Below are 18,519 nucleotides of genomic sequence, written 5' to 3' on the forward strand. Positions count from 1 at the left end.
AACAGAATCTACATAGCAAACTGACTGACTGAGAAGCACCTGATGCAGGGAATGGAATACCAGATGGTACAACTAAAATCACAACTAAACATGTCATGTAGCATAATCTAACCTTCTCTGTACATTGCATTTTGAGCAGATGATGTCAGCAGGTGCAACATCATGAATGGCTGAAACCTATATGTGATATAGGTTTGCCCTAGAGTGCTAGGGGAATGTTTATGTATAAAATAGGTGTTTTGTTACATGTTTCATGTAGGAAGAAGTTAATTGTGTTCATGCAGGGTTTATCATGTTTACTTCTATGCCGTACATCTTAATTACATTATCATGTTTGTACGCATGTGTGTATAGTTTTGTCTTGTTCATGCAAGATATGCATGGACATGAAGGAAGTTTTTGTCATGTGGCAGGACATGAAAGCCATGGAAGCTTTTATCATGAAGATATAGGAAAAGTTTTACGATGTATCGAGCATGTTGTTATGGACAGGCTTTCATCGTCTTCTTATGGACGGCTTTCATCGTCTTCTTATGGACAGGCTGTCACCATATTCTTATGGACAGGCTGTCACCATATTCTTATGGACAGGCTTTCACCATGTTTAAATTCATGTAGCAAACGTGAAAGGCGGCAAAACTATTACAGTGTTAAAAAAAAAAAAAAATAGAAAAATCAATTTTCTCCACACTTCCTGTGTGTTTGTAACTCACAGAAACCAAACTTTGAGAAAATATTGTATGGTGTCCTGAAATTTGATATGTATGTCACAGTGTGATCAGGATTCACTTTCACAACATAAATTGGATTGTGTAAAGTCTGGCTCACGTGTTCCATACTCGTGGTTTGTGTATGAAGAGATGGTCTTATGACATCTATTACGGCTGAATCCCAAATAAGATCAAATTGCATGCAATCATGTGTTCATAACTGCATAGTGCTATGTTTGCATCATTTGTCTCCATTTGGATGTCTGTTTGCAATCTTTGGCTGGCATTTTAAGCAACGGCCAGCTGTAGAAAAAACCTGTATTTTCCTCTTTTTTTTTTCTGAGGGGGGTGGGATGGGTTGGGGACGGTGTATAAGCAAACAGCTAGATCATTGTCCACTTTCAGTGACTTGTATGGAGACGTATACATGTACCTTCATGGCATAGTGATGGATGCTAATTTTCTTGGTGGACAGCATTCATATGCCAGATTTACTGCTGTAATTGTTCAACTTTTTCACATGTTTGCAAGCTGTTATTCAGACATATATGATGGGCCGAGGTGGTTAGCTTTGGCAATGCAGTCTGTGTGGGCTACTTCAAGTCCAGCTCACGCTGTCTTCCTCTTCTGGCTGTACGTTGGAACGTCTGCCAGCAACCTGCGGATGGTCGTAGGTAACGTTCCCCTGGGGTCTTGTTTTCCTCCCACCATAATACTGGCCTCCGTCGTCGTACAATTAAGGGCAATATTCTTGAGCAACACTCCACCGTCACTCTTTTTAGGTATTAGGTATGTCAATCAAACCGAGAAGCAAACAGAATGTGTCATTTGAAAAATCTTTAATAACTTCATGAAATATAGCCCTTTTGAATACTTGGGTGGCATGGGAGGTGTCCAACATTACAGATATTCGTGCAGGTGCATAGGTGCATGTATTTAATTCAGAGACAAATTAATTACTATTTACATGTATTTGATGACTTGTTAATTATTGTTTTATAAGGGCGAATTTGTTAAAAAAACTCATCTCATACAAAACTTACAAGGTGAAATGAAAAAATTCTTTCTGTTTTGCATTATGAATGATTGAAATTACACTAAGGGTTTATTGCCATATTGATTGTTTTTTTTAGCAATATCATATTGTTAAAATATGGAAAAGACTGTGTCTTTCAAAATGAGAATTATGAAAACGACCAAAGTCAGAACAATAGGAAAAAAAATCTTTCAAAAAAGTGGTCTAAAAAGCAAACACAAAATGTCAGCAAAATATTGAACTTAAGCATCACCGTGTTATAGTGCTGTAAAACCAATAGGAACACACTAAGTGGCTTTATGGCTTCATAAAGGACACAGTTTTATATTGGTACAGAGTAAGACATGTTCTGCTCACTCCAGACTGGAATGCTGGATGTGTTATGGTCATGCACATTGTATGACTGCGTGTAGCGTGGTTAAAGGGGCTGAAGTTCTATTATTTTCACCCCAGAGACCCAGCGTCAATATATACATGCACATGTATACATGTACTAACTTTCCAGGTTATGTGATGTAGCAGACTTTTATCGCTGTAACCATCTAGGTCACCGAGTCTCAATTCAAGAAGAAAGCATGTTGTGCTTGTTGGCTATGATCTGTACATGTACGTGAACGCATGATGAATGAAGCCCAAGGATAGCATTGCAGACTAAAGGATTTGCCTTAAAGGTAGCCTTATTAAGTTTAATATTCCTCAGAAAGTCCGTTATGTTGACATGGCCACGCTTAATCCTTCACACTTGGCGATGACCTGACGTCAGAATAGATGTGTTGTACTGATTCCTTTCTTATTGATGTTTGCCAGACGGACAATCTTCCACGGGAGCACAAAGCTGCTGTCTGTATTCAACGACACGTTCAGGGCCATCTTGATCGGAAGCGGTACGTTCAGCTACTCTTGGAGCAATTTGAAGAGGTGAGCCTGTGCGATGTGAAGTAGACTTAAGTTTGGGTCAACCATTTGTCTTAATCTTCATGTTGCTTCTTAGACATTTTCGTTCCTGTGTAACAGCTAGGCAGTGAGATTTTTCTTTTTTTGTTGGGGGGGGGGGGGGGTGTTATGTCAAGTTTTCTTTTTTAAGCAAAGATTTTGTGGAAAATATTCTAGATTTAGCTTAAATGTGCCAAAAATGTCAAAATTTTGATGCATACGTACACATTTATTTATTTAATTTATGCCGTACACAGAAATATTTCTTTTTATATATGATGGCAGCCAGTGTTATGGTAGGAGGAAACAGGGCAGAGTCTGGGGAAAACCCATGACCATCTGCAGGTTGCCCTTCCCACGTATGATCAGAGAGGAAACCAGCATGTGCTGGACCCAACTCACAGTGACCGCATCGGTGGGAGGCTCTACCACCTTGGCCAGGGAGGCCCCCTACATGTACACACGTATATGAAGTACATGTACATGTGGTTTCCTGTTATTCATCTCAGTGCCTCATCACTGTGTATTATAAGATACATACTAACCCTGCAAACATCATAGCTACTCGACGTGTATGTATTGTACATATGGTACACATACGTATATTCATTGTGTAACCATTATCTGTGTACATCACAGGAAAATTTAGCATTGTCATCCAAACCCTCTTGGAGAGAAATGGTGAAGGGGGCCTACATAGCCATATGCATCTGTCTGAGTTAGATTGCTCCAGTGAGACCAGTCATTTTGAATACACTAATGCAAGAGCACTTAATAGGACTCGTTAACCTTTTTGTCAGTGATGTTACTAATACAATGCAGATAGTCATGCACAGTGAATGGTTGCACATTGTGGTTTGGAAGAGCTTTGTGGCCCACTGGTTTGAGCGTCCGCATTGAGGTCAGGAGACTTGAGATCAAACCCGTGTCGGGTCATACTGAAGACTTCAGAAATCGTCCTTTTTGCAGTCTCACATGACGCTCAGCTAAGGGAGGATAGAGCAAGGAAACAGGACTGGTTGGCTTGGTGTCATTATATAATGTGACAGAGTTTGAACCAAAAATTCAACCTTATAAACTAATTTTTGGCAAGAAATTTTCCTTAGGGTTTTCCGTGTCAACTTACCTAGCTGTATGGTATGCACTAAGGCCGTTGTTAATTTTTGCCAGCGTGTAGACGTGAGAATGTTCGACTCTGCTCAACTGCGAGCAGTGAGTCTTACGTCGCCATCTTCCACTGGCTTTAAATGGGTTACAAGGCACAAAGTGGTGGCGTGTCTGGAGTAACGGCATGAGGAGTTCCACAGGAACTGCTAGAAATGAGTCACAAGACACAAAGTGGTGGCGTGTCTGGAGTAACGGCATGAGGAGTTCCACAGGAACTGCTAGAAATGAGTCACAAGACACAAAGTGGTGACGTGCCTGGAGTAACGGCATGAGGAGTTCCACAGGAACTGCTAGAAATGAGTCACAAGACACAAAGTGGTGACGTGTCTGGAGTAACGGCATGAGGAATTCCACAGGAACTGCTAGAAATGGGTCACAAGACACAAAGCGGTGACGTGTCTGGAGTAACGGCATGAGGAATTCCACAGGAACTGCTAGAAATGGGTCACAAGGCACTAAGTGGTGACGTGTCTGGAGTAATGGCATGAGGAATTCCACAGGAACTGCTAGAAATGGGTCACAAGACACAAAGCGGTGACGTGTCTGGAGTAACGGCATGAGGAATTCCACAGGAACTGCTAGAAATGGGTCACAAGACACAAAGTGGTGGCGTGTCTGGAGTAACGGCATGAGGAATTCCACAGGAACTGCTAGAAATGGGTCACAAAACACAAAGCGGTGACGTGTCTGGAGTAACGGCATGAGGAATTCCACAGGAACTGCTAGAAATGAACACCAGGGTCAGATTTTGAGAGGTAAACCTGACATCGGCTAATTTGACTAGCAAACGAAGTGTCCAGCTCTCGGCATATCGTGCAACCAACAACACAGTCTTCCAATTTCCCATCGACAGCGTTTTCTCAAATAGTTTGTGAGTTTTACTTATCTTCACTTATAATAAATTCGGGCTGGTTTTTTTTTTCTTTTTCTTTTTTTTATTGCTGCAAAATGGCATGCACTTTGAGGGAACGGCAGCACCCGTTAATTGGACCCTGAGAGGGGCTGGATTAATTAGGTCCTGATGACTATATATCATGGTATTTGCATCTTCCAAAGAACTTCAGGAAACTGAAGAACAGCTTTTCTATTTCAGGTGGCAACCAATTTTACCCAAACCGAGTTGAGAATAATGTCTGTTAAGTTTGATTAATTGCTTGAGGATGTTTATGAAGGCCTCAATGGAAGAAATACCCTGAGTGGAAGAGTGGCTGCCTCTTTGTCTGGACACTTTTCGTCACTGTGTAATCTGTAAAAAAAAAAAAAAAACAAACAAAAACGCAAATATTATTTATGCTTGGAAATTGACTTTTTTGCGTGAAGAAAAGTTAATTGCCATATTCCCATGATAAAATGAGTAGGTTTAATAGTTTTTTTTATCCCTACAAGGGAATGAAATATTGCAATCAGACTCAGATATCTGTTGCAGCTGATACCATGGATGGAAAGGAATGGAATTGGAAATCTGTTGGATCTTTTTATTGTCATTTTTGAGTGGACCATTGTAAAGTTTTATTGTTTTGTGTGATCTCAGTGAAGTGGTGATAAAAATAGATTAATTTTAACATGTATATCTTGTACATATGGCATACTTAATATAAGCGATCTGTCTGGTTTCCTCCCACTGTAATGCTGGCTGCTGTCATATAAGGGAGGTATTCTTGAGCATGGTGTAAAAAAAAACAATGAAGAAAGTAAGTGAAGTACTTGATATAAGTTCTTGACTTGCTGGAACTTTTAAATCTCATTTTGCATTATTAAGATTTATTGCATATACTTAAATTGCTTGTTTGAAAACTGCAATAACCATGCATGAAAATAGGACTGGAATACATGTGAAGGGGTAAGGAATTATGGTTAGGTTGATCACAATGTGTCATAATAAACAAGCAGTGAAGCAGTGTACCATTATATTCAGGTGGTTTCCACATTAACATGCACATCAATCTGGTTGGGGTGCAGTTTGTAATCTTCTGATGCCATTAAGTGGATGGAAAACAAATAAATTCTGTCTGTTTTTTGTTTTGTTTTGTTTTTTTTTGATAAAAAGATAAAGTGGTGAAAGTTTTTTCTTTAGGCTTCATCATCATATGTTTTTTATACATGCATTAAAATACAGTAATCTTGTGTGAGTGTTATATTAATTAATTATTTATCTATTAATTTAATGACGTTTTACGCCGTACTCAGTAATTTTTGACATACACAATGGTGGTCAGTTTTATAGGTGGAGGAAACTAGAGTTCCTGAGGAAAACGTCCAATCTTCTGTCAAGTTTCTGATGAGCTAAATCCACACGTGACATACATTTATATGAAAGCCATGCTAGTGGAAGACAGGTTGTCTTCAACAAACATTAGACTGCATGTGCTAATGGTCAACTGAACGTTGGCATCCATCAAGGCCCAACCAACAGTGAGAGCTGGGGCAAAATTGTTTTAATGTAAGAGAACAGAAAATCCCTGCCGTTTTGTGGTTTCTCTTGGTGACATTACTACCGAAAGTTCCCACAGCTAGTTATCCCAGTTCCAGATGCTGTTTATGTATTGAGCTGTGACAAGTGCAGTACTGTCTAACATCATTAGGTGGTATTTCGGCAAGGTTTCTCGGGGCTCTGCAAATAGAACTGAAAGCTGCCAAATTGGATTAAGGATGCCGTTGTAATCCTTAAGCAAAACATGTTGACTTAAGTTAACCCTGCAAGCCCACAGCTATTATTCATTGGCTGCCGATACTCATTATGGTGACTGAACATATCGACAAAATTAAGAATGAAGAGTGTACAAGCTTTCCCCAATCTATGCCACTGTATTTGAGTTTCCAAGAATAAGCTGTAGATCTGCCAGGTCCCATAACATAAACACATTCAGCATATGCATAAGATGTACATTTTGTGCAGAAAACTATTTTTGTGCTAATTTACAGAATTTGGGCTTTTTTTTTTTTTTGCATGTTATATACGCATGGACTGCATGCATTCTTGTTTATTAAGCTCCTTTGGACATATAATCACTTGCACTCCCCAGATCTTCACCTTCAGAAAATCCACAATGTTTCATCTTGGCCCAACCCTATGAAAAGCATTTTTAATGTTCGCTGGCTACCTGTATATGTACCATACCTATGTGACTTGAATAACTGTTCAAGTTTCAGTGACTTGTGCAGGTAGCAGTTACTTATATATGATTGATATACATTGATGTGAAATAAGACTTATTTTTTCTTTCCTCTAACAATATAATAAAGCCATCTCTGTCACTATCTCCCTAGAAAAAGGCTACAATTCATTTTTTTTTTGTTTTTTCAGGAAGAGAAAATGAGACTTGAGAAGACAATGAAGCAAGTGGAAGAAGGACAGCTTCTGGTGGAAAAGTAAGTAGTTTAATATCACTAATACTTCCTTATTACAGAGAAAGGAAAGAACCCCACAGCACCATGTGAGACTCCCTGCTACATGGACTGTGACCTCCCTCAACTGCCTCACTATGACATCAGTTGATGCAGTGCCCAAATTGTTGTAAAGATGTCTACAATGGGCACTCTTGTTTTTTTGTTGGCCAGAATGTTTTCCTGAGTCTCTGAAAATGACAGTAGTTCCTTATTTAAGTTTTGATGTGTTTATGGGGGCTTTGATGTAATTACAGTAAACTAAGCAGTGAAATCTGTTGCATGTGTAACAGTGGGCCGAGGATCAGAAGTCGAACCAAGTCAAAAACAGTTTTAAGCGCTGATAAAGTAAGCTCCACAGCTTTGAAATACATGTACTGTAGTTAACTAGTTATTTCTTTATAAGCAGAGAGTCTTCTTCTCTATAATTTGTATTGCATGGTTCAAAACTAGCCACTGAAAAAGCATTACAGTAGCCATAAAATACTCACCCTAATTCTTCAACATTTTCAACCACCGCTGCTACCAATATTTTGAAACATTCTGAGATCACTTTGGGGTGTAGAGAAATAATTTGCACAGCTATATAAAGCTTGCATCTTTAGCGACACAACCATTTCATTTTAGTGTCATTTTCATGATAATTGTAAGCATAAATACCGCTGATTAAAAGTGCTTTGGTGATTAAAAAGGTTTACCATAAGTAGTTATATCTTTAGAACCAGGAACTCAGTTTTTTCTCTGCCGTAACCCGATTCCTGGTTTGCTTGTTAAACGTATGATTGTGGTGTCTGAATGTCCTATACATACTACATTTGCCTGTAACAATGTCATGGTCTGTAAGAATTTCAGATTAAAGATGAATTTAATGAGTAACAAAGCCCCGCCCACCTCCACCCCCCTCAAAAAAAGAAAAAAAAAATGGCTGTTTAGTTCTAATTTCACTCCTCTTCCAAAGTAATTCAGGTTATGTTATTTGTTGTCTTTTCTTTTAAATTATCTTTTATAAAATTATTTCATTGTTCTAGCACTACTATAATAATCAATACGCATGACTGAATGCAGGAAGCTGATTAACCCTGTTGTTCTGACAGTCACTGTTCAGCTTGTGATTCAAAGTGGTATTTATGATCAAGTAGCATCTTAGTATGACAAGGGTTAACAACTGATAGAAGCTGATGGACTGTATATAGTCTCACCAGAAAAACCACCACTAAATCTGTCATATTCTGTGAGACGAGGAATTCTCATGGAGACCATTCTTTTTCTGATTGATTCTCCACATTTCCTCTGAGTGTACTCTTAAACTAGACCTGATCATAAATAATGTTAACGATGACATCTCGTCTTAAAGCTTGCAGTAACAACCAATAATACAATGTGTATGTCATTCCATTTATGAGTTTGGGCTGGAATTATACATTTGAAAACTCTTGAGACTATTTAAAAATATATTTCTGTAGAAGAGGTATCGGTTCTGAGTCATGCGAGGCATGTGTGTGTTTATTTTTATGTATATGCCGAGCAAATGTAGTTTTGTGTTTATTGGTAAACATGCCAGGAGTTATGAGCTGTTAATGGAAGGGAGATAACTCTAGTAAACATCTGTGTCATGGAAGGTTCCACACAAATAAGCTACTGGGAGGTGTTTCTCACAGGCCTCGTAACATTGTGCTTGCCTAATGACATAGCTCTTAAGACTTGACATTGCATTTACGACTGCTGTTAGTTACAACTCTCGGTAGTGCATCAGGGTTATTGGAGGTAAATTATGTAAGAGTACTACTATTGTGTGCTACTTTCAAGAAAAGTAAAGAATAAATGAAACCTACACATAGTTTTGGCATGAAAAAGTTTTAGTTGGAGAGATTCAGTTTCCCGTTGTTATGCCTTGCACGACCAACACGACCCCAAATATACAGTCTGTGAAAAATTCGTGAACATGGCATTGAAAACCAATCTACCAGTCATTTACTCAGTCAGGAGGCTTTTCATTGAAACTCGAGCCATATAAATCCAGGGAAATCCCACTTCATGGTATTATTCTTAGATGGTGATGGTGTATGGTGTCTAATCAGCTTTTGGGGGAAGAATAGGGGTTGGAAAGGGTTGGAAAGGATCCTGCCCAGTCTTCTGCGCTGCACTACCTTTATATTGCCCAACTACATGATAGTCTCACTGGCCAAGGTGTTTTGAAGAACTGACTCGCTGAAACTCTTGGGTCCTTAACCAGTGATGTTGGATGTTCAAGTCTGGCTCTCGCTGTTTTGGCCGCATTTTTAAGTTGAGTTTCAATGAAAATAATGTTGAAAGCTATGTCAGATAAGGAATAATTTTTCCCTGAGATACTGTAGTATTGAGACAACGCTATAGAAGCTCCTTTCTCTTGCCATTATGATTTGCCTGACTTTAAACACATGTACAAATGAAGAACTATGCATACCTTCAGTATATTTTTTTATTAATTAGATTGTTTGCTTAATGTCCTTCTTCATATGTGTCATGTGGGTTATGCACTTTTATGGGTTGAGGAAAACCGGAGTGTGCTTAAATTAAACCATCGACCTTTGGCAAATTACTGATGAAGTTTACCACATTTTACGCACATGTTTGCACACGATATCGGTGCAAGAAAAGGAAGTCGTTTTCAAAGAATGTTAGAAACACAAGCTTTGACACCTGCTTATTGTCACCATACAAGGCCCCCACGGAGACTTGGCGAGCAGAGGAAAACTTACATGATCATGTACTGTAATTCTACAACCTTTTGTTGTGTTTGCAAGATGTTGATTCAAGCATATTCTAAAGACATTTTTCTAAGTAGACTGATAAAATTATGCTCTTTATGAAGCCCTGAAATTGGCCAATCCAACCAATGTGGTTTTGTCTCCAAAATCTTATTGTAAATATACATAAATTGGACTGAAAGTTGCTCTTTCATATACAAAAAGGTTGAAGAATTAGGGTGTGCTGTCTTTGCACATGCACATATATGTATGTTACGTTCTCTTTGCAAAAGTTTTACAGCTATACTGTCTTTCACAGGGTGCAAACAAACAGTTTTTGGTACACATGTTTATACATATGCTAAAATAAAGGTGTGTGTGTAGGGCACAGGTCAGAGGTCAGAGGTCTTTAGCCATCACTGTAGATATATACACAGGTATGCTTGTCAGCTTTGGTTTCACCATGCCATGAAAGAAAACAATAGGCTTCATTTATTAAAATGTGATTTTGATTATTTCTTGGATTTCATTAAATGCCTTTATGATTTGTATGATATGATTACTACATGTATAATGGATTTAATGTTAATTGTTTACATTGTTCAGCGATGGAAATAATGGGCTATTCTATTGAAGGGTACCTGTGCTTTTACATGAAAAGTTCAAAGGTGATGTATTGTCTTGTTCTGTGTATATTTATTCTAATGTGTTAATTGATGTTTGCTGCACACTTCATAATTCAGAAGCTTTGCAGTTTACAGACAAATCAAGTCTCAGTTTTAATTTTTCCAAAGTACATGCACAGTATAGCCACGGATGGTAAATCCATACTATCTGTGTAAATGTGTATCTTACATAAGACATCTGTCCCCCCCTTATCAGCAGAATAGGGATGTCCAGGATCAGGGTCGAAGGTCAGAGTACAGTGTGAATGTGGTGGCCACATGTGCCTGAGGTTTATCAAGCCTCTGAGACAGGAAAGCCTCTGTGTGGGTTTGTCTACATTAACATGTGTGGGGTGATTCCACATTGAGGGACAGAAATTGTTTGCCAGGGTTTGGATTAAGTTTTATGCTGATTTTCCTGATTCAACTCCACACATGTTTGTGTGCCTCACCAGCATAGAGAAGCACTGAGATTTGACTGCAGACTGGACAGTGCACTACAGCATAGGTGTGTACGTGGGACTTTACACATACTAGACTCACTTGGCTGTAGCTGAGATGTAAAGGTATGGGTTTTATCAATTTCCTAGCTCTCTTTGAAGTTAAATTTTAATGTAGACATGAAGCCTTTTGGTATGGGATTTTAATGTCCTTTATGTGTACAGCCCTGTAAGAAAAGATCATGTTTTCGATTTTGTTCGTGCAAAACTGGATATGAATTGCTCCTGAAATTCTCCAAGTGCTGACATTGAAGAATGAGGACTAGCTTAAAGTGGTCATACTGGGATTTACATTAAAGGTGCAGGTATTTTGATTTTACCACCTTCATGAAAGCATATTCCTGATCTGACTTAGTTGACTTAAAATAGCGTGCATGTACAGAGAGGGGATAATATTTTTAGTTCAGGTGTTTTAAATATTTCATGCATAAAATTATAAAAATCTGATACCATCTGATAGTGTTTTAATATGTATTAAATGCTTAACTCACTGTTTTTATTTTGTTAAAAAGTACCGTACAAAAGAGGAAAGCATGTATATACATACATGTATATTTAAGGCTAGAGCATATTATTGACATGCTCACGGCTATGTTATTGAACATGGTACTTACCATGGACCTACATGTTAATATACAGGTGACAGCATGAATATGTACTTAATGAACATGTGGTATATATATATATATATATATATATATATATATATATATATATATATATATATATATATATATATATATATGGGGTTATAATGTACATGAAATTAGGTTTAGTAAATTACGTAGACAGTCTCTTTATATTTATATCAACTATAAAGCAAATTACAGTGTCTGCTATTAATTTATATCAATTATAAGTATCACTACAGCCTATATTATAGAGGTGTGCTCTATTTTTATAATTTTGATATAGGAATCTTATAGATGAGCATTATAATGACTGCATGTGTGTACTACATGTGTGTACTACATAATACATTGGGTTCGTGCGAATTAATACTAGCTGGATATGGCAGCTACAGCCAGATCCTCCTCTGTCTTCAGTATGATAAGGAAAGAAAAGAAAACTCCAGTACAATAGTAATAAGAATGTACAGGTATAAACAAATAATGTCCCATGGCAGGCAGTGACAGCTAGTGGAGCATGATAATAAATCAAGGGTGCGCGGACACAATTTCTCCAAGAGGTTAGTGAGTGTATTTTTGGTAACTTCTCTATGTAGTGTAAAATTAAGACATCATGACTGTAGTTAGCAGGGAAATTAATGATGGAAAACAGTTATTAGCATTATTGGGGATTTTTGAAATTGTGTTGAAATGAGCTTTACAGGCCAGTACACTATGTGCATGTATATATATCGATATGTACGGAATGTGTTTATTTTTGATAGATGTCACAATGGGTATGAGTATGAGTATGCATATAAGCTGACTGTTTATTAAATTGAGATGCCAGGAATATATGGATATGGTTGACGATGAAAGTAAATGTTGTAATTGCAGAAAGTACATGTAAGCTGGCTCACACACATAAACCATCAGTACATCAGTCAACAAATTTATACCACTTCTGATATAAATAGAAAGTCTATTGCTGTCCCAGCCACAAATTTTAGTCAGAAGGTTTGTTAAACACTTGAAGACCAAAGCCTGGCATGTCTGGTGCGAGCACTCAGGGTTTTCTCCTCTGATGAGCTGGGCCGCCATAAAATGGCTGAGAAATTGCTTATGTATTATTTACATATTATTGTGAGTGAGTAAGTGAGTGAGTGCTTGGGCACATATTATTATATGCACAGTTACACACTTATATGTTCAGTTACACACGTATATGTACAGTTACACACTTATATGTACAGTTACACACTTTTACATATATGTACACACTTATACCTATATGTAGTTACACACTTATATGTACAGTTACACACGTATATGTTCAGTTACACACGTATATGTACAGTTACACACTTATATGTACAGTTACACACGTTTACATATATGTACAGTTACACACATTTACACATATGTACAGTTACTCACTTATACCTATATGTAGTTACACACTTATATGTACAGTTACATACTTACATGTACAGTTACACATTTATATGTACAGCTACACACTTATATGTACAGTTACACACTTATATGTACAATTACACACTTTTACATATATGTACAGTTACACACTTATACATGTATGTACAGTTACACACTTATATGTACAGTTACATGCTCATATATACAGTTACACACTTATATGTACAGTTACACTCTTACATGTACGGTTACACACTTGTATGTACAGGTACATGCTTATATGTACATTTACACACTTTTACATATATGTACAGTTACACACTTATACATGTATGTAGAGTTACACACTTATATATACGGTTACATACTTATATATACAGTTACACACTTATAGGTACAGTTACACACTTATATGTACAGTTACATATTTACATGTACAGCTACACACTTATATGTACAGTTACACACTTTTACATACATGTACAGTTACACACTTCTACATGTTTATAGAGTTACACACTTATAGATACAGTTACATACTTATATGTATAGTTACACACTTATAGGTACAGTTACACATAATGAGCTTCAACAGACACATACACAAGCAGTCAAGTATGAAGTAACTAAATACATGTACATGTAATTGTATGTAAACAAAATCTTAATTATAATTTGCATGTGATAAGTACCTGTGGATGCTGCTTCAGCGTTGAGTACTTTAGCCGCACATAATTAACCTTCTTTATTAGCTAGCTGTCCCAAATTTCAGTGTACCTAAATTCAAGTTACAGGCAGGCTATTAAGATATGTTTAGTTTGCCCCATGCCATCTATTTGTAGGTTTGGTGGGCTAGTCATTATTGTTTGTCAGGTGAAGCCTGTTTGTTTATAGCTATGTGCTAAAGAGTGACTAATTGCATAAGTGTGGAGTGAATGTACACTTGTGTACATCACTTAAACACCAGCTTGTCAGGGAGAAATACCAGAGGTATGTGTTAGCAGAACTAAGACAGGTCATATGAGTAATCACATTCGAATCCACAAGTTTTTTCTTAATACTTAAAGAGGCATTTGTGAATGGACATTATGCAGAGCTTAATTTAAATTTTAATTGCTGTGGAATCAATTTGAATCTGGCTGTTTCCATTGACAGTAAACACACAGAGATTTTACATGTATGCCACTGCTGAGGTATATTTCCTATGGGCTGACAATAAACACAGGGATTTTGCATGTCTGCCACTGCTGAGGTATATTTCCTATGGACTGACAATAAGCACAAGGATTTATGCCACTGCGGAGGTATATTTCCTATGGACTGACAATAAGCACAAGGATTTATGCCACTGCGGAGGTATATTTCCTATGGACTGCCAGTTCACACACAGGGATTTTACATGTATGCCACTGCTGAGGTATATTTTCTATGGACTGACAATAAGCACAAGGATTTATGCCACTGCTGAGGTATATTTCCTATGGACTGACAATAAACACAGGGATTTTACATGTACGCCACTGCTGAGGTATATTTCCTATGGACTGACAATAAACACAGGGATTTTGCATGTATGCCACGGCTGAGGTATATTTCCTATGGACTGACAATAAACACAGGGATTTTACATGTATACCACTGCTGAGGTATATTTTCTATGGACTGACAATAAGCACAAGGATTTATGCCACTGCTGAGGTATATTTCCTATGGACTGACAATAAACACAGGGATTTTACATGTGCGCCACTGCTGAGGTATAGTTCCTGTGGACTGACAATAGACATGATAAACAGGCAGGGATTTTATAAATGTACCAACACTCAGGGGATATATTAGTATTTGCTGTTTTTGTGGATGTGGATAGTAATATGTTCTTACTGTATTTCACCTGAAGTTAACCATTTTTCATGACATTGACATTTTTTCTTTTAGAGAATTACAAGTATGTCATTAAAAATATCATTTTAAGGCTTTTATGTGCTTTGAAAGTGCATTTTTACATACAAGTCTTTAGTGTTTCTTTATAGTAATTATCCATTGTTTTCTTTATGGGAATTATTTATTTATTTCTTTACGGTAACTAATCATTGTTGTCAAATGTTCACTTTTAAGTGGGTGTGTGGTGGTACTCTGTGAGAGAGATGGTAAAGCAGCTCATGTTTTGTTTTGTGTTTTATCAAGGTTATAGCATTTAAAATGGAATTGAATGTTCCAGTTGGGGATTTATGAGGCAAAATTACACAGTTTTGGTTCTCCAGGTTTACATTGTTTCACTGATAGGTCAGCTTACTTTTTTTTTTTGTTTATTGTTTTAGTAGACCACAGATGCAGGAAGGTTTTACAGTGTTTTATGCTAATCAATTTAGTTCTTGATATTTTGGCATCTGTGTGTTATTTGGATCCATCTTCACAACCCATACTTTTATACTTGAGGATGTGCATCTAATTAATACATGCATGTAAAGCCTAACCTTCATACTAACTGTGTGGACGACATGTAGGTAAAACAGATGGGGAGTTGTTCGAAAATCTGTGAGACGTTTATGGGGGAAATGCTTAATTTAACTTGCTGTGGAAACATCCGTTCGCATCTTTCATATGCCAGTGGTTATTCATGCCTGCGAATTTTTTATTTCTAAGCTGGCATTTGCTTCTTACTTACTCATTTTTTCTGGTGTGAGAAAGATAGAAACTATTACAGGAATATCATGTTTTTGACAAAGTGAAAGGCAATAAACCAACCTTTTCAAAGGGAAAAATTCTAAAATAAGCCTATATTTTGTTTAGACATAATATTAGAGAATATTCTGTCTCTATTTCCCAGCCTTTTCACATATGAAAGAACAACTTTGAGTGCAAGTTATGCACATTTTAATTTCATTTTGGAGACAAAACTACAATGATTGGATTGGCCAGTTTCAAGGTTTCAGAAGAGGTATGAATTCATCAGGTTGGACAGAATAATGCCTTCGGAATACGCTCGAATAAACACCCTTACGAACATGCGAAAAGGTTGAAGAATTACAGTAACTAGACTAAGAAAAAAATTGTAAAAACAATTTATTACATTAGCCATTGACCAGTATGGTAGAACAAACTTTAGCATGAATCTTGAAATCTCTGAATATTGTAGATTAAGCCGCAGTATGCGGTTTAATTCAAGACATAAGGAACTACCCTGACCAGCGAGGCTTTATGAGCGTTTGGATTGTCTGTAGGTGTTGGTTGAAAGCTGGTCATGTTGTTTGAGATTAGGTCGCCCCAGTTTTCCTCTAAGCTTTGCCCGATGTGCAGTTCTCTCAATCCTGATCGAAAGCACATGAGTTTACAACTACTGATATAAATAAGTATTAAAAAAAAAAGATGTATCAAGTTGTCCAACTTTGTAGTAAGATGTAGATGTAAACATGTAGATGTTAGAGAAACACCCTAGTGGCTCGTAAGGCATGCTGGGGTAAGTGTGTGTGCGTATGTCCTACACGTATATGATGCTGTGTCTTCTGATGGCGGAAGACTTGCCGAGAATCGTGTGTTTTTTTACACAATCTGCTTCTGTTGATACAAGTGTTCCTGGTTTTGATTTAGTACACGATTTGTATCTGACATTACAACAGTCTTCACGTTCAGTGTAAATGTCACCATCTTGCTAAACAAAGTGCTGCAGGAACTGTAGACAAAATTGTATCCTAACTCTTTGATATATTTCTTTCACTCAAAGATGGGATTTTTGGTAATTTGTTCGAACATAGTGAAGCCACTGGGAAACTAGTATTTGTTTTAATTAAACAGATATTAATTGGTTTCTTTCATTAATTGAAAATTAATGAAATATGCTCACACAGCCTCTTAGACCTTTTTCTGTAGTTTTGTGCCTAGAATAAATGAATGAATGATTATGGCTGTACGCCACATTGGCTTTGTGTCTAGAGCTGTCTTCTCTACTTGACAAGCAGTTATGATGGTGGTTTGAGGAAGGACATGTCAGCATGGCCAATTTTTGCAAAATGGGTTTACTTACCTGACTGATATTTAAAATTTGTTTCATGATCATTTGCAAGGGATTTGGTTCATAGACAAGTGGTCATGGCCCTGGTCACATGAAGAATAGGTCCACTGCCATCCTTGGAGAGGGAATTCTGAAGATGAATTAGCTTCCATTGTTCTGAGAATTAATGATCATGGCTTTACGCCTTCTTTGGCGATGTTTCAGCCATATAGTGTGGCGATATTGTTCTGTGAAATTTAGTGGCAGTAAGCAGATGCCTGTACTCCCTGTACGAAGTTTGCTGGAGACAACACACCTTCCACCATCGGAAAGATTGACAGAATGATTGCATGAGGCTTGTCAGAGGTTGGTGATTTATCCTGCACTGTCTCGTTTTCCATAGTCATAACGGTTTCCTCCACCCATAGTATACTGACTGCCAATTCTTGAGAGGGGTGGGGGCCTCCGTGGCTCAGTCGGTTACCGCGCTAGCGCAGCGTAATGACCCAGGAGCCTCTCACCAATGCGGTCGCTGAGAGTTCAAGTCCAGCTCATGCTGGCTTCCTCTCCGGCCGTAAGTGGGAAGGTCTGCCAGCAACCTGCGGATGGTCGTGGGTTTCCCCCAGGCTCTGCCTGGTTTCCACCCACCATAATGCTGGCCGCCGTCATATTAGTGAAATATATAAGTGAGTACGGCGTAAAACACCAATCAAATCAATAAAATTGGGAGGGGTGGAAAATGGAAAAAGACTCATGTTGAATTTTTCTTGATGGTTTTAAACAGATTTTCCTCAGGCAGTGATAGAAGTTTTCAAGAGATGGCTGTCTTCTGCTGGCAGTGCTGTGTAATTTTAACAGATGTTTTGTGGAACTTAATTTTTAACAAATTTTGTATTTCCTTTCACTATTAGTGAATCTTTTGAGACGATTAATATAATTACCCTTTGGACAGTGTTGCCTAAAGTGTTTCTGTTTTAATTTGCAACAGTTTTATGTGAGCCTCTCAGCTTGTCCATCCATCCATCCATCCATCATTACACCTGAAACAAGTGTGCATGGAACCCCTTTCAACATTGCACACACCTAAAGCCCAAAACACAATAAAATTGTCAGCATATCTTAAATGGTTATACACTTGTGTTCCTTCTTTTCCCATTAAAAGCAGAAATTTAACTTATGCTCACAATTTTCTCATCACATAGCTTCTCCCATTTCTTCTATAAAAGCATGCATAGTATTTGATATTTGTGTTTTGAAATTAATGGTTTGATTGTCCACTCAACGTGAGACACATGCCAGAAGACATTTGGACATCCTAACTTTATGTAGTTGACGTTTAAACACAAACTTTTTGCCGTATGCAAT

General features: G+C 37.6%; 1 protein-coding gene across 2 annotated transcripts in view; it reads left to right on the forward strand.

Moving 5' to 3' along the window:
• LOC135479055 (uncharacterized) overlaps positions 1–18,519 on the forward strand; it is a 127,160-nt gene that overhangs the window by 36,839 nt on the left and 71,802 nt on the right. For both annotated transcript variants that reach the window (XM_064758772.1, XM_064758771.1), the window contains exons 4-5: positions 2,554–2,664; positions 7,151–7,215. In XM_064758772.1, the coding sequence (XP_064614842.1) occupies positions 2,554–2,664; positions 7,151–7,215 (176 nt within the window). The remainder of the gene's footprint in view (positions 1–2,553; positions 2,665–7,150; positions 7,216–18,519) is intronic.

Source organism: Liolophura sinensis, chromosome 12 (assembly GCF_032854445.1).
Source record: "Liolophura sinensis isolate JHLJ2023 chromosome 12, CUHK_Ljap_v2, whole genome shotgun sequence".
Taxonomy (NCBI): Eukaryota; Metazoa; Mollusca; class Polyplacophora; order Chitonida; family Chitonidae; genus Liolophura; species Liolophura sinensis.